The 23,547-nt window shown below is 45.6% G+C and overlaps 1 protein-coding gene across 8 annotated transcripts in view; it reads left to right on the top strand.

The window, feature by feature from the left end:
- The window catches only part of ADAMTS16 (ADAM metallopeptidase with thrombospondin type 1 motif 16), a 183,002-nt gene that overhangs the window by 50,967 nt on the left and 108,488 nt on the right, over window positions 1–23,547 (top strand). For all 8 annotated transcript variants that reach the window (XM_081523594.1, XM_081523586.1, XM_081523591.1 and 5 more), the window contains 5 exons: window positions 2,417–2,616; window positions 4,321–4,404; window positions 6,808–6,967; window positions 8,625–8,730; window positions 20,903–21,040. In XM_081523594.1, the coding sequence (XP_081379720.1) occupies window positions 2,417–2,616; window positions 4,321–4,404; window positions 6,808–6,967; window positions 8,625–8,730; window positions 20,903–21,040 (688 nt within the window). The remainder of the gene's footprint in view (window positions 1–2,416; window positions 2,617–4,320; window positions 4,405–6,807; window positions 6,968–8,624; window positions 8,731–20,902; window positions 21,041–23,547) is intronic.

Below are 23,547 nucleotides of genomic sequence, written 5' to 3'. Positions count from 1 at the left end.
TGCCTCTCACTGGTGGGCAACATCAGTGGTTGATCTGGTGCTATTGACTTGCCATCTCTGCCCCCTTCTGCAGGGCACGTGGCATTTCTGTTCCCGGGGCCCCCGAGCAGCTGGGGCCACACCTAGCAGAAGTGATGCACATCCCCCCAGGCTGAGCACTTAATCCCCAGGGCCCCCTTATCTGACAGTGCGGAACAGGACATTCCCACACTGCCCATGAGGCTTTGGGCTTCCCTGGAGGAACCTCCATCTTCTGTCTTAGCGGGGTTTACACCTACAAAGGTTCTTCCCTAGAGTCTCTGGTTCAGGAGATGAAGGATTTTCCTGTGGGTTTAGGCTTCCCTGGTGGCTCAGACAGTAGAGAATCTGCCTGCAATACAGGAGACGCAGATTCGATTCCTGGGTGGAGAAGATTCTCTGGAGAAGGAAATGGCAACCCACTCCAGGATTCTCGCCTGGAGAATTCCATGGGCAGACGATGGGGTCACAAAGAGTTGAACACCACCGAGCAGCTAACCCTTTCACTTTCCTGTGTGTTTAGGTATCTCTCTCTGTTGAAAAGGGCAGAGGAAAGCAGGCTGATTTGCTTAAAATCAATCGTGACTCTGAACCTCAGGCTCACACGATAGCTTGCTGCTTCTAGCTGAGGCCTCGCGGGTGGGTTTTGAGCTGGGACTCACGTGTGGGGGGAGATGCTGTGGGACTGTATTGAGCGAGTGACTTGTTTTGAGGGGCTTGTCAGACCCCAGGCCAGTGAGACCACCACCTCTGTGCTCCTGTCTGTTTCCAGTACTGAGGGCCTGGGGAACTGCTGTGTTCCCATCTCTGCTTGTACCCTGTACTTATGGAAATTAAGACTAAGGGCCCTGGGACCACACTGCTAGGTCTGAAATCCATTCCCAACACCTTCTAGGGAGGAATTTAGAGAAAGTGATGTTCATCTCCCATGCCTCGGTGGCCTCACTCCTACCCATGGCTGGTGTAGAGAGTGAGTGGGTTATACATAGACATCTCTTACGGGGGAGACCACATCAGTGTAAACTTTGTCAGTGCAAATGGCATGTGATAAGTGCTTATTAAACTGTAGCCAGTGTAATTGTTATCCTCCCAAGAGGTCTTTTAAGTTTGCAAGTATTTTAAGCAAAGAGAGATAAAATGCAGTGGATGTATCAGTCAAACAAAACAGTGTCTTCTAGCTGAGTATTCCATGCACAGAGCTGGCATAGCTTTTGAATTAGTGCCACCTAAATACGTGGATAGTTTCACACAGAGCAATTCTAACCATGTTTTCTGAGGCATCCACCAAACCTGACCATTATTAGCAGAGTGTCAACTTCCTGATTATTAAAGCCAAAACAATTTTTAAACAGCTTGCTCCAAGAGAACCAAGTCTATTTTGTCTTCCAGTTAAATTAGGTAAATATTTATAATACTTTCAAGGAAATTCAGCTCTACAGTGGATCTGTCTGGAGCATTTATAACCCACTGGAAATACTACAGACAGTCCAGCTGTGTGTCCAGACCCGGGAATCAACTTTAAAACCTCTTAGGTCATTAAAATTCTTCAAATAAGAACACCGTGTAAGACAGCACTTCTTTTTGTAATTATTAGTTTTATTGCTCTGTCAATGACTGCTTTTCAGAGCCCCGTTGCACATAACCTCATATTCACAATCTTGGAACATCTTGCTTTTAGACACCAGCGCTTCAGAGCCAAAGTGATCTTTTTGTTTTTGTTGTTGAGTTGCTCATTCGTGTTCACCTCTTTGGGACCCCGTGGACTGCAGCATGCCAGGCTTCCCTGTCCATCACCAACTCCCAGAGTGTGCTCAGAATCATGTCCATTGAGTCGGTGATGCCATCCAACCATCTCGTCCTCTGTCATCCCCTTCTCCTGCTGTCAGTCTTTCCCTGCATCAGGGTTCTTTCTAGTGAGTCAGCTCTTCACACCAGATGGCCAAAGGATTAGAGCTTCAGCTTCAGCATCAGTCCTTTCAATGCATATTCAGGACTGATTTCCTTTGGGATTGACTGGTTGGATCTCCTTGCAGTCCAAGGGACTCTCAAGAGTCTTCTCCAACACCACAGTTCAAAAGCATCAACCTTCTTTATGGTCCAACTCTAACATCCATACCTGACCACTGGAAAAAGCACAGCTTTGACTATACAGAGAATTTTGTTTTAAATCAGGAGAAATTTATACAAAAGTCAATATAACAATGAATTCTATGACATCTAGACTATGCAAACTTTGTTTAAATGTAGTGTTCCACCTTAACATAAGTTTCGTATCACAGTTTTAACGGTTTTATGGTTCATTTCATAAGCATTCATTTCTAAAGTCCATTTTCTTTAGCTCTGCCACTGGTTTCATGTGATGACTTCTTTTATTTCCTCTCTGAATGCTCCCCTGTAGACATGCCCAAGCCTCCCAAGGAAGACCTCTTCATCTTGCCAGATGAGTATAAATCATGTGTAAGGCACAAGCGATCCCTTCTGAAGTCCCATAGGAATGAAGAGCTGAACGTGGAGACACTGGTTGTGGTTGACAAAAAGATGATGCAAAACCATGGCCATGAAAACATCACCACCTATGTGCTGACAATACTCAACATGGTAGGCATGTCCTTCTCTTTGAGTCGTGTGTGTAATTCTGCTTCATGGTGTGTGTATGTGTGTGTGTGTTTGCCTCCTACTTTTACTTGTGGATTCATGTTTCATACATAAGAAATACTTTATCCATGATAGCTCCTTCACTTTTACTATGCTCCAATCAGAAAAGCCATTTTCAGTCCTTCAGCGAACAAAATTTGGAGGATGAACAATTTGGCCCTCTCTATAATCTATAACATATTTCAAGTTTATGATGTCTCCACTTATCAGAAATCTCCAAGAGGATGCTAATACTTTTGAATGCAGTAAGTCTGCCCATTGGCATTATATATGTGTGGTTTTAGATGGCCCTGTAGAAATGCCCATCTTCCTTGGTGGCTCAGATGGTAAAGAATCCACCTGCAATTCGGGAGACCCGGGTTTGATCCCTAAGTTGGGAAGATCCCTTGGAGAAGGGAATGGCAACCCATTCCAGTATTCTTGCCTGGAGAATCCCCATGGACAGAGGAGCCTGTCAGGCTACAGTCCACGGGGTCACAAAGGGTTGGACATGACTGAAGCAACTTAGCACACAGCACATTGAAATGCTCATCTTTTTAGGAATATAAATATAAAATATACATTATTTTATCTACAGTGATGACAGTATTTGAAAAATACGTTTCACATCCCGATAAACAGAGTGCCCCTAAATATGATTCACTTTGCCGTGATTCGGCATGGCTGCTCTCACTGTCCTCATTTTTGGCAGCCAGACCCTTGTGGTTTCCGATCTCCCAGGGGATTGAGGGAGGTGGTGACCCAGAGGCACCGGCCACTGCAGGTCTCTGACATTTGTAAACATTGCCTCTGTTCTGTTGAGCTTTTCCCACATTTCCGCATCTTGGCACCAAATCAGTTCCCTGGAGCTTCCCATGACTGTTGACTTGTCCTCACCCATCACCTCAAATGCCACTCTGATCACTCGTTTCTACACCTGAGACCTTCACCTCTAATGTCTGCATCTCCCCTTGATCACCTTCTTTCTACATTGATTTCCTTCTCTTTCTTGTATCCTCTTGGTCTTTTCCCAAGATCTTCTCTTATGCTTCTGAAATCTTTTGCTAGGACAGCTTGGGGGAGTGCTCACCTGTGGATCATCACTGTAAGTTATAAAAAGAAACTTCCTTGTAGTCTAATGAGGACACTTACCAACTAAGGGGCCTTGCGAGCCCTTCACTGGCGTTTTATAACACGTGGGACCTGCCTCCCCAGATTTCATTGTTTTACTTCCAGGCACCAGCAGTAAGGACCCAACAGTTGGTGTGATTAGATGTTCCCATACCTGTGTGTCTTGGGTTTCCCTGTTGACTCAGATGGTAAAGAATCTGCCTCCCGTGCAGGAGACCTGGGTTCAATCCCTGGGTTGGGAAGATCCCCTGGAGAAGGGAAAGGCTACCCACTCCAGGATTCTTGCCTGGAGAATCCCATAGACGGAGGAGCCTGGTGAGCTACAGTCCATGGGGTCTCAAAGAGTCAGACATGACTGAGTAACTAACACTTTCACACTTTCACTTCACATCCCTGTGTGTCTAGCAGTGTAGGAAACCGAACATTGCTCTGTCAGTGGAGAACATGGAATTGGCTTTCAGCTGTGAACTCCAGGCTAAGGGCTGGGGGAAAGGGTGTCATGTGTAGGGACTGACGTGAGTTACCTGTCTTTCCCAGGTGTCTGCTTTATTCAAAGATGGAACAATAGGAGGGAACATCAACATTGCCATTGTCGCTCTGATCCTCCTGGAAGAGGAACAGGTATCCTACCTTTGATACCAGCAGCTTTCCCCCCTCAGAAAAATAGCTGCAAATAACTATTCGTTTTCCTAAATGTAATTTTTCTATGGATTCTTTCCTTCTCTTTCCTTTGAGGACAGAAATGTTCTGACATTGTGTGTCTAATACAGTCAGTTTCTTGTCATTCTTGTCAGTAATGCTTATTTGACTTTTGTTTGTGATTTTTGTGCATAGTAGTAAGACACACTCATTTGCTTGGCTAGTGAGAAAATGGAATAGAAAATTGACTTTAAATATATATATATTTATTTATCTGGCCGCACTGATCTTGGTTGAGACGCTCGGGATCTCCGATCTTCATTGCAGCATGCGGGATCTTTAGTTGTGGCGTGTGGGATTTAGATCCCTGACCAGGGGTTGAATCTCCTGCATTGAGAGCATGAAGTTTTAGCCACTGGATCACCATGGAAGTCCCAAGAAGAACTACTGTAAATACCTGGGTGGGAAATACCCTAGGAATACGAAGTGTGTCCCACCGTGAGCCCTGAGGATGAGTGGGGTCTTGTTGGAAGACTAATGACGTCCCGTGGCCCAGAGGTGAAACCACAGCGTGCGGCCTGTGTGCCTGCACTCTGTTACCTCCCAACCGCTGACGCTCACCTTCACCACCCTCAGTCTCAGGACTTCATTCTTACAGAGTCTAGGATGTCAGGCACATTTCTCTCATTGCACCTAAACCTCCAAATTATGCTGGATCTTGGGAGCAGTGGGGAAAAGATTCTCTGATGCCTTCGTTTCAGAACCCCTGTGCAGACACACAGAGGCGCACCTCTGTTCACAATAAGGACCCCTGTGGACATTTTGTGGCAGATGTAAGGGGGAGTATCTTAGCCGTAAAGGGCTCTCAGTCCTATTTGCCCCGAGCTGGTCACTGACTGGCCATCAGGGAGTGAACCCCGGGTCAAAATCAGGCACCCAGCCTCCAGTTCCACCCTTGCTGGTGTTTCGGCAGAGTCTCCTGTTAGCCATGGTTGTCTTGTTTATGAAACAAATAATTTTTAGATGAACTCTGAGATCCTTGATAAGATATAAGATGCCTTCAGATTTGCAGGTTCTAGGCTGTGACCCTCTTTCCATGCAGGCAGTGTGTGCAAGGGCAGGCAGGTTTCTGGACTGAATAGTCAGCAAAGTACAAGTGCTTTGCCTCTTGCATGTGTCTGCGGAGAGGGCTGCTGAACGAGCAGGGATTCCCAGTGACAGGTTAATTATTCTCTGTATTAAAACGTTTCACCTTGGAATTCATCCAAGCGGCAAGAATAAGCGAGGTTATCGTTTGATCATACACCTGTGTTAACTTTAATTAATGCAGTTTTCCTGGAAGTCACCAGCTGAAGAATGTAAGGCATGTCCCAGGGTTGATGTGCAGCATTAAGCTTGGGTGCATTTGGCTCTCTGGAAAGACACAATAAACACTGAAGGAGAAAACATGTTAGTGACTGAGAGACACAGTTCTAGCCCAACACTCTGGTCAGGAAAGCTTTAAACAAGTTGTTGTCCTGAAATGGAGATGTTTAAGCTGGTTTTCTGTGACCATCTGTAGGAAAATATATCATACCTATAGGTAAGGTTTAAATAACTCATCTGCCAGCTTTGAGAGATATTCTTACCAGCCCCCCAATTCTTCGTTTGCTAAGAGTTCAGGTGACCTTCATTCTGATCTTTCATTGCTGATCCGTTAGAACTTAGTCTGTATACCATGGTGGCTCAGTGGTGAAGAATCTGCCTGCCGATGCAGGAGATGCGGGTTTGATCCCTAGGTTGGGAAGATCCCCTGGAGGAGGAAATGGCAACCCCTCCAGTATTCTTGCCTGGGAATTCCCATGGACAGAGGAGCCTGGCGGGATATAGTCCTTGAGGTCACAAAAGCGTCAACCATGACTCAGCTACTGAACAACAACAACAATACATGGAGGAGGCCGAACGTCGTCTGTATAGTTTCCTTCTAGTTCCAGCCTGTTTTCTAGAAATAAAGAAATAAAGCTTTGTCAGTTGAGCAGCCTTTTCTTACAACACAGTGCCTCCGTGGAAAAGTGATCTAATTTAACCCTGTAATAAAGACTCTTGGAAGAGTTACAAACACAGAAGTAATGTTTCTTGGGTCATTGAAATGTGATCAAATGCATCCCCACTGTTTTTGTACAGAACTCAACAAAGGAACATGAGTGTCTACACTGAATCTACAGGTTTTACATACAACACCCTCCTTTGGATTTTAATACATGAAATGGATAAATTAGTTCATCTGCCGTTCAGATTCCCCCACGCCATTGAAATCCGAATTAGTGCTAGCTTGCGGTGATGCCAGTGCCAGTGCCATTGCTTGACATGTTTTCTCCCTGTTATCTCGGGCTTCCTCCCACGTAGCCAGGGCTGGTGATAAGCCACCACGCGGACCACAGCTTGAGCAGCTTCTGCCAGTGGCAGTCTGGACTGACGGGGAAAGATGGGGCTCGCCATGACCACGCCATCTTACTCACCGGCCTGGACATATGCTCCTGGAAGAACGAGCCCTGTGACACTCTGGGTAAGACCCTCCGCTGGGGCTTTGACAAACTTGTGTGCGCCTTGTACCGTCAGCAGCCCAGGATACGGAGGGTTCTCACCTCCATCCTGAATCCGTAAGTGGCAGCTGCTGCTGACTGAGCACAGTTATAAGAAACAGACGCCCTCCCTGCATAAACGCTGGCCAAATATAAAAGCATGCTTGTCGTCACCAAAATCACTTCTTTCCCATGGAAAGGTCTCACCAATTCAAGAATTCCTGTCTCTTCTAATTTAAGAAATAATTTCTTCCATTTCTTTCTCTAATTGTGAGAATGGGATCAAGAGGTCCAAGTGGGTCTCTCATTATAGGAAAGAAATACGTTTATGAATATGTATAGAGATACTGCAATAATATTGTATTCTTCATTTTTCTGTTTCTCTATAAATATCTCAATCTTAGCCATTTTTAACATGTTTAAAGTGCTGAGTGTATTTTGGTGGTACTTTATAATACAAGTTTTTTTTTATACTTTTCCAAACAGTGAAATATGAAACAGGAAACCCTTGGACAGTCTTACAAAGGGCCATGAATAATGTGAGAGAAGGGCGTTTGTTCTCTCTTCATGGAAAACGGTCTACAGTTCTATGTAATGTTCAAGTTGCAGGTTACACTGGGGGCAACAACAAAGAGGGGGTTTTATTGCAAATGGTATAAGATAGTGTAAACAGTGAGCTACTGACAGAGGTGCTCCTGGACTTTTTGTTTTCTAATTCTCCGTTTCTTTCCAAGGTCTTGGGGAAGAAGTCTCTTTATTACAAAAACATTCAAGCAAGGCTGGGTTTGATAGAGGTCAGTCCTGACTCCTTGTTCCCAGAAAGGCCTGCATACAAAGTGGGCCCTCGGCAGCCTGCGTCGCCTGGGGATCCAGGAGGGCTCCCGGCCCCCAGCTGGTGGGCCTGACCCATGGGGCTTACACTGTGCAGACAGTGAGGCTGACCCGGAGCGCCTGCTTTCCTTCCGGGGGCCTGGAACTGGGGCCCACACCAGGCAGAGGCGCTCTGTGGCCAGCCCCCAACCAAAGCCTGGCCTTGAGTCTCTGAGGAGCTCCCCTGGTCGGCGTTGTTCCTCTTGTGGGGGAACTAAGTCCTTTTGTGCAAGGCCGCTCAGAGGAGGCCCTGGGATCTCCCGCCTGGTTTCCCCCGGGCACCTCCCCATGTGCTTGTTCCCTCTGCTGATTCTACACTGCATCCTTTTATCCACATTAAATTATACCCATGAGCAGGACAGATGCTGAGTCTTGTGAACCCCCCCATCCCAGCAGGTCCTCCACCCTGGAATAGCCTTGAGGACTACCGACACCCACTCTCTACAGCACTTTGTTATAGAAAAAAAGCTGAAATTCTCCTCCTTCAGCAGGGAACTCCCGTTGATACTGCCCTGCTTGTAACCTGTAACTTGAATATTACATAGAACTGTGGACTGTTTTCCACAAAGAGAGTAAACTCCCTTCTCCCACATTATTCAGGGCCCTTTATATGATTGTACAAGGGTTTCCTGTTTCATATTTCACCTGACAAAGACGAGAACCAAGTGTCTCTGAAGGACAGAGGTAAACACACACATGTGCGCTCTGCCCCCGTCTTTATTTTCCTACAGTGCTGCGCCTGCATGTTCTTTTCATCCGTTTGTCTCATAGGATTCGCACCCATCAGTGGCATGTGCAGTAAATACCGCAGCTGCACGATTAATGAGGACACGGGTCTTGGACTGGCCTTCACCATCGCCCACGAGTCTGGACACAAGTGAGTGCATCTCCCTGGGAGGGCAGGGCCTGGGGTCCCCTCTGGACTGGACGATTGTCTTGAGATGGTGTTGGATAGGTCACGTCTGTAAGGGGACACTCCAGCAGGAATGCCGTGGACCGTAGGAGATGCTCACATAGATGTATCTATTTCGTTTGAGTGCCTCGCTGGGCACGGTCTCAAGCGGTGGTGATACCCACGTTTGCTCTTTGCTCCCTCTCTTCATCTGTTCCTGCTCACAAATGTGCATACGACCACAGACTGCAGACTCATCTGTCTGTCCCTGCTCCTTTGTCTGGTGTTTTGAACTTGGTCCTGTGGGCTGATTGCATTGCCTGGTTAGGCCCTGCAGGAGGACCCCACATAACTGAGGATGGTAAACGTTAGTAACTTACTGTTCTCAAGTTTGCGTTCTGATGTCACTCTGATCATTTGTAGCGATGGGTTGTGGTTGGTGTGCAGGGTTTGGGGAGCACACACAGGACAAGAGATGCAGTCTGGTGGGAGCTGGTTGGCTTCCCACATCCCCACGTGCCCACTATTGTCGGTTGTGAATTGAAGCAGCAACAGGGTGAGTGGGGAGCCCGGGGCCTTGGCAGATGGGTGGACAAGCAATTCTCAGTGATGGGTAGCTTGTCATTAGCAAAATCTTTTAAAGTGAGAAGCTTACCTTTATTCCTGTAAAAATGAAACACTTTTGTCAATTATTTCTAGCAGCTGTTATTCTTAAACAAGCTTTCTAACTGTAATAATCGATAGGTTGCCTCACTTTGAGGCACCATCTACTTAATTTTTTTTTTTTTACTCAATGGGGCTCACTTGCTGACTTTCTGCAATTGCCTTGTTTATATGAGCATCAGCAATAAAACACAAATGTTTTTCTTCTGGACTGAAATTGTACTTGAAGCTTCTAAAATATGCACAACCAGGGATTACAATATTTTCTAATTTTACTTTCATCCTCATTGATTTTGCTAATCACAAAATTTGCAAAAGGCATTGTTTGTCATTTGGTTTTTGCAAAGCTGACTTCTCCATCCAGTTAGAAATTGGACTGAGGTCACACGTGTCATCCTGACCTGTTCAAAGCACCTGTGTGTGTGTGTATGAGTGTGTGTGTGTGGACACATGTGTGCCTGCCTTTAATAGGATCTCCCAGAGGCCCTGCAGACTTAGGCTCTGTGTGAACTGATGACCTGAAAGTGAAGCTTTATATCTTATTACTGATCCCTTCATCATTACAGGTAATGATTGACTTTTTCAGTGCCTAGAAAATTGCACCTACACTTTACAAAGCTTTCAATTAAATCATAATTGTAAATGGGCTGCTGGAGTTAAAACTTCAAAAACTCTCATTATTTTTACGACATGGGGCTCTTGCTGTCCTCTGAACCATATCTGAATTTAATTAAACAGTCAAGGTAAGAAATATTTAAGTCATCAAGGGCTGAACAAACCAGCGTTAGATAAGCAGTTATGTTCCAGGCCCTGGCAGTCCTGGCAGCCACAGCTGGTGAATTTAACTAAATTCAACTCGATGCATCCAAGTCGAGACTTCCCATCTTCCACATCAACAAGCATCAGCGTTTGCTTTAATTTTTTTCCTAGAGTGGGTGCATCTGCGCTAAGTCACTTCAGCCTTGTCCAATTCTCTGTGACCCCATGAGCTGTAACCCACCAGGCTCCTCTGTCCGTGGGATTCTCCAGACAAGAATACTGGAGTGGGTTGCTATGCCCTCCTCCAGGGGATCTTTCTGACCCAGGGATCGAACCCAGGTCTCCTGCATTGGTAGGTGGGTTCTTTACCACTAGGGACACCTGGGAAGCCCCTTTTTCTTAGAAGCAAGCTATTATTCCTTTTAACACAAGGTCTCAGTGTAGGTGGAAAAAGAATTTCTTCCAAACAGGAGAAAAGTGTTTTTGTTTGCAGGTGGGGATATAGATGGGAGGAAGGAAAGGGACTCTAGAGATGTGGGTGCAGGGAAGTCCCACTCCTAATAGAACTGGCCCAAGAAAATAAGCAGCTCCTTCTCCAGCAACTGCTGCTTGAGACCACTGTGCAAGAGTTGGAGAGGCTGGGAGCCCGGCGTGTTTCAAGTCACCAGTGAAATAGCTTCTGATCATATTGAGGAAATAGGACGTACAGTGGGAAGTGTGCACAGAAAAGGCGTGTACCAACTACCATAGCAAACAACCTGGAATGGTAGCCCTGTCTGTGGTTATTCTGAATAGGGTCTTGCATGTAATGAATGGAAATTTGCATGCATGTCAGGGACCTGGGGGCTCCCCTCATGGCTCAGATGGTAAAGAACCTACCTGCAATGGCAGGGCAGGTTTGATTCCTGGGTCGGGAAGATCCTTTGGAGAAGGGAAGCGCTACCCACCCCAGTGTTATGGCCTGGAGAATTCCATGGACTATAGTCCATGGGGTCGCAAAGAGTCGGACACAACTGAGCAATTGCAATGTCCAGAGCTGTAAGCTACTCTGGACGTTGATCCCCCATTCCCTGCTCAATGTTCCCACCTGCTGCATTCTGTTAAATAGATTTACCTGGGAGAAAAGACTGCGGAGAGACGAGTGAAAAGCGAGACTCACATGGCGCTGGGTCCCTTGCTTAGCTCAGGAATTAAGTTTCTCCCTCCTCAGGAGAGAGGGAGCATTGATCCCACTTCTGTGCAGAACTCCACAGCTCCAGAACAACGATGGATGCGCTGTGAGGTGTCTCACATCCTTGGGTTTGTACAGTTCTTAGACCGAAGACATATTAGAGAACAAACGGTTGTAATAGTAATAATACGACAATGACAACGGTAACACCTGCTCTTTGTGGAGTAGTTTCACATTCAGGTCAAAGCGTGGGAACCCTTGGGACGATCTCTCGTCTTCTCTTCACCAGCTGGGTGGGTCAACCGGGCTGTTTCCAAATCATGAGGCTTAGGGTGGGTGCCAAGGGTCCAGGGGTGAGCAGACGACTGAGTGAAGAGGGCATGCTTCTTTTTTCAATTGATTTTTATTGGAATAAAGTTGCTTTGCAAGTTGTATTAGTTTCTACAGTACAGCAAAGTGAATCAGCTATACACATACCTATTCGTATATATATAACCACTCCCTTTTGGACTTCCCATTTAGGTCCCCACAGAGCATTGAGTAGAGCTCCCTGAGCCATACAGTGGGTTCTTATTAGTTATCTATTGTATACATAGTCAACAAAAGAGTCCAAAACGCAGTGCTTGGATGTAATCTCAAAAACCACAGAATGATCTCTGTTCGTTTTCAAGGCAAACCATTCAATATCACGGTAATTCAAGTCTATACCCCAGTCAGTACCGCCGAAGAAGCTGAAGTCGAACAGTTCTATGAAGACCTACAAGACCTTCTAGAACTAACACCCAAAAAAGATGTCCTTTTCCTTATAGGGGACTGGAATGCAAAAGTAGGAGGTCAAGAAACACCTGGAATAACAGGCAAATTTGGCCTTGGAGTACAGAATGAAGCAGGGCAAAGGCTAATAGAGTTTTGCCAAGAGAATGCACTGGTCATAGCAAACACCCTCTTCCAACAACACAAGAGAAGACTCTACACATGGACATCACCAGATGGTCAACATCGAAATCAGATTGATTATATTCTTTGCAGCCAAAGATGGAGAAGCTCTATACAGTCAGCAAAAACAAGACCGGGAGCTGACTGTGGCTCAGATCATGAACTCCTTGTTGCCAAATTCAGACTTAAATTGAAGAAAGTAGGGAAAACCACTAGACCATTCAGATACGACCTAAATCAAATCCCTTATGATTATACAGTGGAAGTGAGAAATAGATTTAAGGGACTAGACCTGATAGACAGAGTGCCTGATGAACTATGGATGGAGGTTCATGACATTGTATGAGAGACAGGGATTAAGACCATCCCCATGGAAAAGAAACACAAAAAAAGCAAAATGGCTGTCTGAGGAGGCCTTACAAATAGCTGGAAAAAGAAGAGAAGCAAAAAGCAAAGGAGAAAAGGAAAGATATTCCCATTTGAATGTAGAGTTCCAAGGAATAGCAAGGAGAGATAAGAAAGCCTTCCTCAGTGATCAATGCAAAGAAATAGAGGAAAACAACAGAATGGGAAAGACTAGAGACGTCTTCAAGAAAATTAGAGACACCAAGGGAACATTTCATGCAAAGATGGGCTTGATAAAGGACAGAAATGGTGTAGACCTAACAGAAGCAGAAGATATTAAGAAGAGGTGGCAAGAATACACAGAAGAACTGTACAAAAAAGATCTTCATGACCCAGATAATCATGATGATTTGATTACTCACCTAGAGCCAGACATCCTGGAATGTGAAGTCCAGTGGGCCTTAGAAAGCATCACTATGAACAAAGCTAGTGGAGGTGATGGAATTCCAGTTGAGCTGTTTCAAATCCTGAAAGATGATGCTGTGAAAGTGCTGCACTCAATATGCCAGCAAATTTGGAAAACTCAGCAACGGCCACAGGACTGGAGAAGTCTGTTTTCATTCCAATCCCAAAGAAAGGAAATGCCAAAGAATGCTCAAACTACCGCACAATTGCACTCATCACACACGCTAGTAAAGTAATACTAAAAATTCTCCAAGCCAGGCTTCAGCAATACATGAACCGTGAACTTCCAGATATTCAAGCTGGTTTTAGAAAAGGCAGGGGAGCCAGAGATCAAATTGCCAACATCCAATGGATCATCGAAAAAGCAAGAGAGTTCCAGAAAAACATCTATTTCTGCTTCGTTGACTATGCCAAAGCCTTTGACTGTGTGGATCACAATAAACTGTGAAAAATTCTGAAAGAGATGGGAATACCAGACCACATGACTTGCCTCTTGAGAAACCTGTATGCAGGTCAAGAAGCAACAGTTAGAACTGAACATGGAACAACAGACTGGTTCCAAATAGGAAAAGGAGTACGTCAAGGCTGTATATTGTCACCCTGCTTATTTAACTTATACGCAGAGTACATCATGAGAAACGCTGGGCTGGAGGAAGCCCAAGCTGGAATCAAGATTGCCGGGAGAAATATCAATAACCTCAGATATGCAGATGACACCACCCTTATGGCAGAAAGTGAAGAGGAACTAAAAAGCCTCCTGATGAAAGTGAGAGAGGAGAGTGAAAAAGTTGGTTTAAAGCTCAACATTCAGAAAACTAAGATCATGGCATCTGGTCCCATCACTTCATGGCAGATAGATGGGGAAACAGTGGAAACAGTGGCTGACTTTATTTTTCTGGGCTCCAAAATCACTGGAGATGGTGCTTGCAGCCATAAAATTAAAAGACACTTCCTCCTTGGAAGGAAAGTTATGACCAACCTAGATAGCATATTTAAAAGCAGAGACATCACTTTGCCAACAAAGGTCCGTCTAGTCAAGGCTATGGTTTTTCCAGTGGTCATGTATGGATGTGAGAGTTGGACAGTGAAGAAAGCTGAGAACCAAAGAATTGATGCTTTTGAACTGTGGTGTTGGAGAAGACTCTTGAGAGTCCCTTGGACTGCAAGGAGATCCAACCAGTCCATCCTAAAGGAGTTCGGTCCTGGGTGTTTATTGGAGGACTGATGTTGAAGCTGAAACTCCAATACTTTGGCCACCTCATGTGAAGAGTTGACTCACTGGAAAAAACCCTAATGCTGGGAAAGATTGAGGGCAGGAGGAGAAGGGGACGACAGAGGATAAGATGGCTGGATGGCCCCGCCAACTCAATGGACATGGGTTTGGGTGGACTTAGGGAGTTAGTGATGGACAGGGAGGCCTGGCGTGCTGCGGTTTTGAGGTCACAAAGAGTCAGACACGACTAAGCGGCTGAACTGACTGACTGATTCATAGTATCAATAGTGGGGCCTTTCCAGGTACCTCATTGGTAAAGACTCCACCTGCCAATGCAGGAGACCCAGGTTTGAGTCCTGGGTCAGGAGATCCCCTGGAGAAGGAAATGGCAACCCACTCCAGGATTCTTGCCTGGAGAATCCCCATGAACAGAGGAGCCTGATGGGCTACAGTTCATGGGGTCGCAGATTCGGACACAACTTAGGAAGTGAACAACAACAGTGATCAGGAGTGTGTATGTGTCAATTTCAGTTTGCCAATTCATCTCTTCCGTCTTTCCCCCTCGGTGTCCATACGTAAGGGGGCGTATTGATAACACATCAGTCACTGTGGCAACTGTGTCCAATGAGAGGGGCCTTGGCAGGAAAAGACTCAGAAACCCAGCTCCACGCCTTTCAGGTGAATCGAAAACAAACTCAGTTATTCAGTTTATTCATTTAATACCTATTACTACTCAGAGAAGTAGTCATAGGTTTGATGCGTGGATCCAACAGCGTGCCTTCACCGTATCCTTGCAGTGAGCTCCAAGCCGAGTCAGTTTCTGAGTTCTGTATCTTGAGAATTAAGAAGTAATTTTACATTTATGCTGTAATTACATTTATTAAGTTATAAAACCTCCTGGTGCACAGGTGAAGTTTGATTTATATTCAGAGGACCTGATCATTCAGGTTTATTATTACAGTGGATAATGTAATTGTAATACATTTACATTATACACAGCAATATATGGGTAAGGCACAGAGCCTTTCAGCCATAGAGTCTTAACCTTTAACTCAAAAACAGATTCAGTTCATGTCCAGCCCATTTCTTCTGCCAAGTTCAGTTCTTTTTTTAATCTCAAAGCATCTTGTGGTTTCTACTGGGTAATCTGACCTAGAAACGGGAATTGCCAAGAACCAGCGTTTGGATCTGTGTTGGGAAGGGGAGAAGAGAGACTAGAGCTGGAAATGAGGACACGTCTTCTCCTTTCCAGTGTGCAGTTGAGGCAGGCCTGGTGCAAGGTGGGCTTCCTGGTTGTACTGAATCACTTGTCACACACAGTGTGTGAGGTTTGCTCGATGCAGGTGTTGAAGAATTGGCACAGATGCACCAAGGGCTCAACTACACATGTAGGAGAATGTGTCATCTGGGCATGACTCCATTTGAAAAATTCTCATTTGCCGAAGGAAGTCATGCCATTTGATGGGCAGGGCCCTGGAACTCAGACCCCAGATACCCTGTGGTTCTATGGCAGCCTGACCATGACCAGGGTGCATAGCCTGGTCCCCTCTTCTGCAGGTTTCTGTATATAAAACCCCTAGAGCCTGTGGGACCTCAGCAGGTGCAATTTGAGTTGTGTTACTTGAGCTGAGCATTGGTTGTATATGAAGTCAACTTAAATACATAACTTTGATGATCATCACAGACCATCAAGACAATATTAAAGATACTGCGTTCAAGAGTGTGCATGCCGGCATCCTGCCCCTCTGTGTCTTCCGCTGCTTACAGATCCATTTGGGGGCTTCCCAGTCGGTAAAGAACCTGCCTGCCAACACAGGAGACGTAGGTTCCATCCTTGGTTGGGAAGATCCCCTGAGGAGGGCATGGCAGCCCACTCCAGTATTCTTTCCTGGAGAATCCTATGGACAGAGGAGCCTGGTGGGTTACAGTCCATGGGGCCACAGAGAGTCAGATATGACTGTGCACACACATGCATGCTCTGATCCATTTCCCAGGCACAATTTGCATTCTGCCAGCAGACCATTGCATAAGATTCTATAAACTGACTAGTGATCCGTGCCTTCCAAAAGCTTAAAGCAAGATAAGATAGACATGGCATGTGAGAGGTCAAGCAGTGAGGGCTGCAGGCATGGCAAGACATGCAAAGGAGATCAGTGAAGTCTTTTGCAAAGAAACAGAATTGGTGTGTGGATAGCATTCTGGTCAGCCATCCTTAGCTGGTGATATTAGATGCCCTTCCAAGCACTGGATGGTGACGTGTGCACCTCACTGATTTGTGGCTGTTCTCTGCCATCAGCCTGAGCCCCTAGCTGGGTCAGGGAGGCACTGCATGATTTTAAGGGTTTAAAGAATATCAAAGCAATGGTTCTTAAAGATTACCTGATGTGGTGATTGTCAGACTGTCCCCCAGGAGCCCCAGCATGTTGGAGCCTCATTTCTTACCAATTTTATTCATTGTCATTCCTCTTAAGATTTTTGTTTCTGTGACCAAAAATATTCGAGACCCATTGACCTTTGGCTGAACTGCCTCTTCATTACCGCCCTCACACACACACATACACACACACCAAAGTTATGTGTGCAAGTGATATCTGGTATCTGGGTGTCTTGAGATTTGATCAAGACCACATGTGAATCAGGGAAAGAGATATTTTGAATTTTCCTTTTTTGACATGCATGGTGCCAGATATGCTGAACAGTTTAAGAGGAAATTTTTATTATCCCATTTTATAGGTGAGAAAACTGAGACTCAAGGACTTAAAAAATTAGCTCCACATCAAACCACTTGACAGGGCCGAGACCCTGACTAGAGGTTCCCACCACCACCACAACTCATGTTCCCCCAGGTTATCTGACCTGCCCTGGCTTCAAGAGTCCCACCTGACTGCTGTCTCCATGTCGGTTTCCTGTCTCTCAGGGAGGATGGGTTTGCTTCTTGAAAAACCTGCATCAGAGTCTGGACAAGTCCTCCCTGTGGTGCCATCATCACAGCCAGGGTGCGGTTTACCTTCCAGATGACTTTGACCCTCGTTATTTCTGAAGACTTCCCTTTGTTTTCACCACTGCTGTCTGATCAGACTGAAATATTGACGCAGCCTCAAAAAATACTTGGTTGTTCATCCCATGTATATCATTGCGTGGCTGCATGCCAAAGGCACTTCCGTCGTGTCCGACTCTGCCGCCCAGTGGCCCATAGCACACCAGGCTTTCGTCCATGGGGTTCTCCTGGCAATAATACGGGAGTGGGTTGCCATGACCTGCTCCAGGGGACCTTCCTGACCCAGAGATCAAACTCGTGTCTCTTAAGTCTGCTTTGGCAGGTTCTTTACCACTAGCGCCACCTGGGAAGCCTGGGTATATCTTTAGTAATAAAGAAATACTAGCTGGTGTAATGGAATAACTCAAGAAAATTCTGTAAAACACATCAAAAAGCATGTGACACTGAATATAATTCTCAAGTTCAGTTTAATCTGAAATGACATTTACATTTGGGTATTTGAGTTGGTGCTATAGCTGGGAGGTTGTTTCTTACTCATCCAACAAACATCGTTGGAGCACCTCTTATGAGCTAGACAGTCCCCTAGCACTGGGTCTCTGAGCACAGTTAAGAAGACCGTCTGTTCTCTAGAAACTTAAAAGCTACTACATAAGAAAGAGGAAATATGTATTGTTTTAACATATAGAGTAGTAACCACTTGGAATAAAGTACTGTGAGTCATGGAAGCTGAAAAAAAATGTCTGGCATGTGCAACTTGAATAGTAATTTTATTTCTTAGCTGCCAAATATCAACCTCATCTTCAAAATGTGCCCTATTCATTGTTCCATGACTTTACTAATGTTAATGTCAACTGTGATTATTGTGTGCTACTTTCATGCTACTAGGCTGGCCCCCCCTGCACCCACTCCCCCCAGGGCAATTTTGGGTTTGTACTTCTTTGAAGAACAACCTGAAGCATAGTAGTGCTGAAGTTCGGGTGGATATCAGAATCACTTTGTTAGGATTCACCCAAACACCAGAACCTAACCTCCAACTTGGGCCTCCCGGGTGGCTCAGATGGTAAAGAATAAAGCTATGACAAACCTAGATGGCATATTAAAAAAGCAGAGACATCACTTTGCTGACAAAGGTCCATATAGTCAAAGCTATGGTTTTTCCAGTAGTTATGGATGGATGTGAGAGTTGGACCATAAAGAAGGCTGAGTGCTGAAGAATTGATACTTTCAAATTGTGCTGGAGAAGGTTCTTGAGAGTTACATGGAGAGCAAAGAGATCAAACCAGTCAGTCCTCAAGGAAGTCAACCCTCAATATTTCATTGGAAGGACTGATGCTGAAGCTGAAGCTCCAATACTTTGGCCACCTGATGCAAAGAGGCAACTCATTGAAAAAGACCCTGATACTGGGAAAGATTGAGGGCAACAGAGGATGAGATGGTTGGATGGCATTATCGACTCAATGGACAAGAGTTTGAGCAAACTCCAGGAGATGGTGATGGACAGGGAAGCCTGGCTTACTGCAGTCCATGGGGTCACAGAGAGTCAGACATGACTGAGCATCTCAACAATGACCCCCAACATTACTAAATCAAAACTCTACCAGGTGGGCTTTGGGGAGCCAGTGTGTGGTACATTTCTCAGATATTTTGGTGCTCAGACATGTCTGAGAATCATTGAAAATGCCTTTGATTAAGATGTTTAATACCAAGGTGTCCCCAGATGTGGGATATTGTGGCTTTGAGTTCCTTAGAAATGAAGGCAGAATTGGTAGCAGATTCATCTAGGGCACTTGCTGGACCCTAATGTGTCTTCTTCATATTTGAGTCAAGGGCCATCCAGGGGAAGGTGCTTTGCTATTTCATCATCATCACTTTCTCCCCGAGGCAGCCTCCACGTGGATGATGCCTTAATCCTCCATTTCTGGGGCACATCCCCTCTGCCGTATGGTTACCCTCACCTTAACTGAGTGCTTTTAATAGAATTCCAGGTGGAGGCCGGAATGACTACGTGTACCTCCCCCTTGGTACCATGTACCCCTCCCTTGGTACTGAGCGGGGACTTTGCAGAAGTTGGACAGTGTTGATGCAGCAGGTTTCCTTGGACCCACCTTTCAACCACGCTCAGGTTACACTATTGCATAGGTCCTGCCTGAGCTCTGACATCAAGAGTATTGGGTTCCAGTCCCAGCTCTGAGACCCCAGACTATCCTGTCTCCAGCCTTCCATCTTCCTGTCATTGCAAATATTATGTCTACCTTATAGACCTATAGTGAGAAAATAATACTCAATGTGCTTAATATCCTACCTGAAAAAGAGTGCTTACAAATGGGAGTTGCTCTTTTTCCTGATATTATTAAACAGCTCTAAAGAAAACAGTTGAGTCTTCAGCCTCTGCCACAAGTGCAGATTCCCTGGCCCCCTTGGAGCCCACCTCCCACGTGTTGGTGTCTCCTAGCTCCTCCCTCCATTCACCATGGAGTTCTCGGCAGAAGAAAGCCCACGTGGATCCAGGAACCACACATCCTTCTGTGCTTCCTCCCTCTCTCCCCTTCCCCTTCTTTCTGTATCCCACTCATACAGAACTGCTCTCTGGGACTCCATACAGTGATTGAGTGGGTGCTGTGCTAAGTCGCTCAGTTGAGTCCAGCTCTTTGCAACACCATGGACTGTAGCCCCCCAAGCTCTTCTGTCCGTGTGGATTCTCCAGGCAAGAATACTAGAGTGGGTGGCCATGCCTTCCTCCAGGGCATCTTTCTGACCCAGGAATCGAACTGGGGTCTCCTGCACCGCAGGCAGATTCCTTACCAGCTGAGCTACCAGGGAAGCCTGATTGGATGGGTAGCAGATACTAAAGGCCAAAAATGGCTTGACTCTCCAAGAATGTATCTGCCCTGATGGAAAGTCTTCAAGGTCATGGAGCTCCCAAGTCCCCCAGTCTTCCTTCCCAATGCAGCAATTTGTGCTCTTCCGAGGTGGATGAAGATGGCAACCTGAGGCAATCCTACAGGACTAGCTTTAGGAAGTTAAGAAGAAGCTGATTTAATGGGCATAGGTAGCAGCTGTCAGTGGGATTCTTATAAGCTCAAGGCTGCAGTTTTCTCAAGTGACAGTAAGGTTGCACTGTTGGCATTTTGGGTTTTGAACATCTGCAAAAGACCTGCCTGCAATGCAGGAAACCTGGGTTCAATCCCTGGGTTGGAAAGATCCCCCGGAGGAGGGGATGGCAACCCACTCCAGCACTCTTGCCATGGGAAATCCCATGGACAGAGGAGCCTGGCAGATTACCGTCCGTGGGGTCTGAAAGAGTCAGACACGACTGAGTGACTGAGCACACGCACACACACCCCACTGGAAACGCCTGTCCTTCACAGATACCTGGCCGTGGGCTCTGTTTTGATGGTGGGCACTTCCAGCAGCTGCACAAATGCTAGTTTCTCCTGGAAGGGTCTGTGACCACGTGGGTATTCTCCCCGGTTTGGTTGTGAGGATCCTTGCCAGCTTGCCTAGCACACAGGAGGAGGGGTCTCCACAGGGTTGACGTGTGTTGGTTTGAGCGTGTGCGATCGCTGACACTGTTCTTTGCTCTGAAAGACCCATTTCTCTCCCGCAGCTTCGGCATGGTCCACGATGGAGAGGGGAACGTGTGCAAGAAGTCGGAAGGCAACATAATGTCCCCCACGTTGGCAGGACGCAACGGGGTCTTCTCCTGGTCTCCCTGCAGCCGCCAGTACCTGCACAGGTTTTTAAGGTACGAGCCCTGCAGCTGGTTGTGTGTCTTCCGGTGCCTTTGATGTTCATGGCTGGTTCCTCTGAATCCTGTCGGAGCGGTCCCCAGACTCAGGTGTACCCGCTGCTCCCCTTCTGCTGTACGGCCAGGCTCCTAAGGGGCCTCGGAACACGAGCAGTCTGCAGCCCAGGGGTTGGGGACCCCCATTGTAAAGGAGATGCAAAGAGCATGCTTCCTTATTTTCAAAATACTTGCATGCTGGCAGGAAATGGAGGGAAATGAGCTACTTAGTTCCCTTTAAACACATTCACATGTCTGAGCTTCATCAAAGAGAGCGTGAGAATTATCACTCTTATTTCAATTATATATTCTTGGGAAAAAACTTAACACATGAAACCACCTTCCTTTAAGAATGTGTAGCAGATTATCACAAAAAAAAAAATTAGTAGACTTGAAAGTCAGAGAGAGACACAAATGAAAGAAGACCAGGGGGAAACATACAAATATATAGATCCTAGGACTTTCCAGGTGGCACTCATGGTAAAGAATCCGCCTGCCAGTGGGGGAGACATAAGAGACGCAGGTTCGATCCCTGGGTGGGGAAGATCCCCCAGAGGAGGGCATGGCAGACCACTCCAGTATTCTTGCCTGGAGAATCCCATAAATAGAGGAGCCTGGCGGGCTACAGTCCATGGGGTCGCAAAGAATGGGACACAACTGAAGCAATTTAGCTCATATAGATTGTAAAGGACAGCCTTTGGCTGTGGTGTTGAAGCTTAAAATTGGGCTAAGGTGTTTCTAGAAACCAACACAAGTATTTCAAGGTAAGCAAAGTTTTACTAGCACAGAATTCTTTAAAAATATAAAACTGTGTATGTGTATATATAAACATAATTGTAGATTTATATAGCTATATACATTTATAAGGGCCTCCCGGGTAACTCAGCTGGTGAAGAATCTGCCCACAATGCAGGAGATTCTGGTTCAATTTTCTTTATTTCTGTTGCACAAATTGATTCCTCTTGTTTCCCGACCACCATCTGGGCAGGGTCATGGGTGTTTTTCTTTTGGTTGTGCTCCCAGTGTGTTATCTATTATCTGATGGACAACCTCCCATGCCCACCTGCGACAGCAAGCCAGCGGCCACTTTCCCTTTCCATCTGTCTTTTCCATCGCTTCATAACACACCTTCTAAGTCGCATCCTGACCGCCAGCCTGCAGCTATGGTCCTTCCTCACAGGCTTACTCTGAGACCTCGGCCAAGATAGTACATTTTACCACGTGAAGGAATGGTGGCTGCTTTCCATATCCTGTGCCACCCTGGAAGAGTGAGAATTTTGTGGATAATATCTGTATCCTGGGCTCCCCTGGTGGCTCAGTGGTAAAGAACCTGCCTGCCAATGCAGGAGACGTGGGTTCGATCCCTGGGTGGGGAAGATCCCCTGGAAGCAGGCATGGCAGCCCACTCCAGTATTCTTGCCTGGAGAATCCCCATGGACAGAGGAGTCTGGTGGGCTTCAGTCCAAGGGGTTCTAAAAGAGTTGTACAGGAGTAAGTGACTAAACAACAGCAATGATGAATCTGTATCCTGTAATATAAACCTATATTCTCAGAATATACACTTGATCTCTTTTTAAAATTTCTGTTACCAAAAAGTCAACATTCACACTCTTCTTCAACTGACATGACACAATGGGTCCTTTCAACATTTGCTTTTCCCTGTACAGTGTTCTCTTGGAGTCAAGTTGGTGATTGTTAGCATTGTTTTTGGCTGCCTCATGCAGCTGCTCAAAATTTTAGGGGTGTGTGTGTGTGTGTGTGTGTGTGTGTGTGTGTCAAGGATTCTGCTTTCTCTAACAAAGAAGTGTATTGACAAGGAAAATTTTAAATTTCTTTTATCTCAGATCCTTTGTATAAATTTTATATTCTTTTCTTAAAAATGTACTTCTTTTTCATCTTAATGGTCTTGATGAAGATATATAAGCATAATAAATTTTTTGAAATATGCTCTGAAAACCTGAAGAGCCCAGGCATCAGTGATGCAAAGTGTGGGCTTGCAGTGAAAATCAGCTTCATGAAAGAGTTTGGGTTTTAAACTGCCAAGAAATATAGACGAACTCATGGAAAGAGAGTAGTTCTAGGCTGAGAGAATAATTCTTTCCATGACATTAATCATGAGTGTAATCGTCAAATCAAAATGTGACCCTGAGAATGACTGGTAAGAGTCTGGAGTCCAAAGCCATTTTGTTCAGTGATCCTGGAATGGCTAAATGCATGCTGAAATATGCTTATTTATTTTTGTGCTGATTAATAAAACTCTTCTCTAGCCATGCAGTAATAAACAATTGTTTTCAGGGACTTTGCTAATTTCTTTGGACCACGTAATAATAAAAATGCAAGATTTTTTTCATGCTCAGAAATGTGTTTTCTTAAAAGATCAAGTTTTCCAAGAAAGCCTCTCATTATCAAATTCACTCTTAAGATTCTTAGTACTTGAGATGTCTGGTTGTGAACTGGATGTGTCCACA

Source organism: Giraffa tippelskirchi, chromosome 8 (assembly GCF_054371585.1).
Source record: "Giraffa tippelskirchi isolate mGirTip1 chromosome 8, T2T-mGirTip1v1.2.pri, whole genome shotgun sequence".
In the NCBI taxonomy this organism is placed as follows: Eukaryota; Metazoa; Chordata; class Mammalia; order Artiodactyla; family Giraffidae; genus Giraffa; species Giraffa tippelskirchi.
This window is presented reverse-complemented; position numbering and strand designations above follow the sequence as displayed.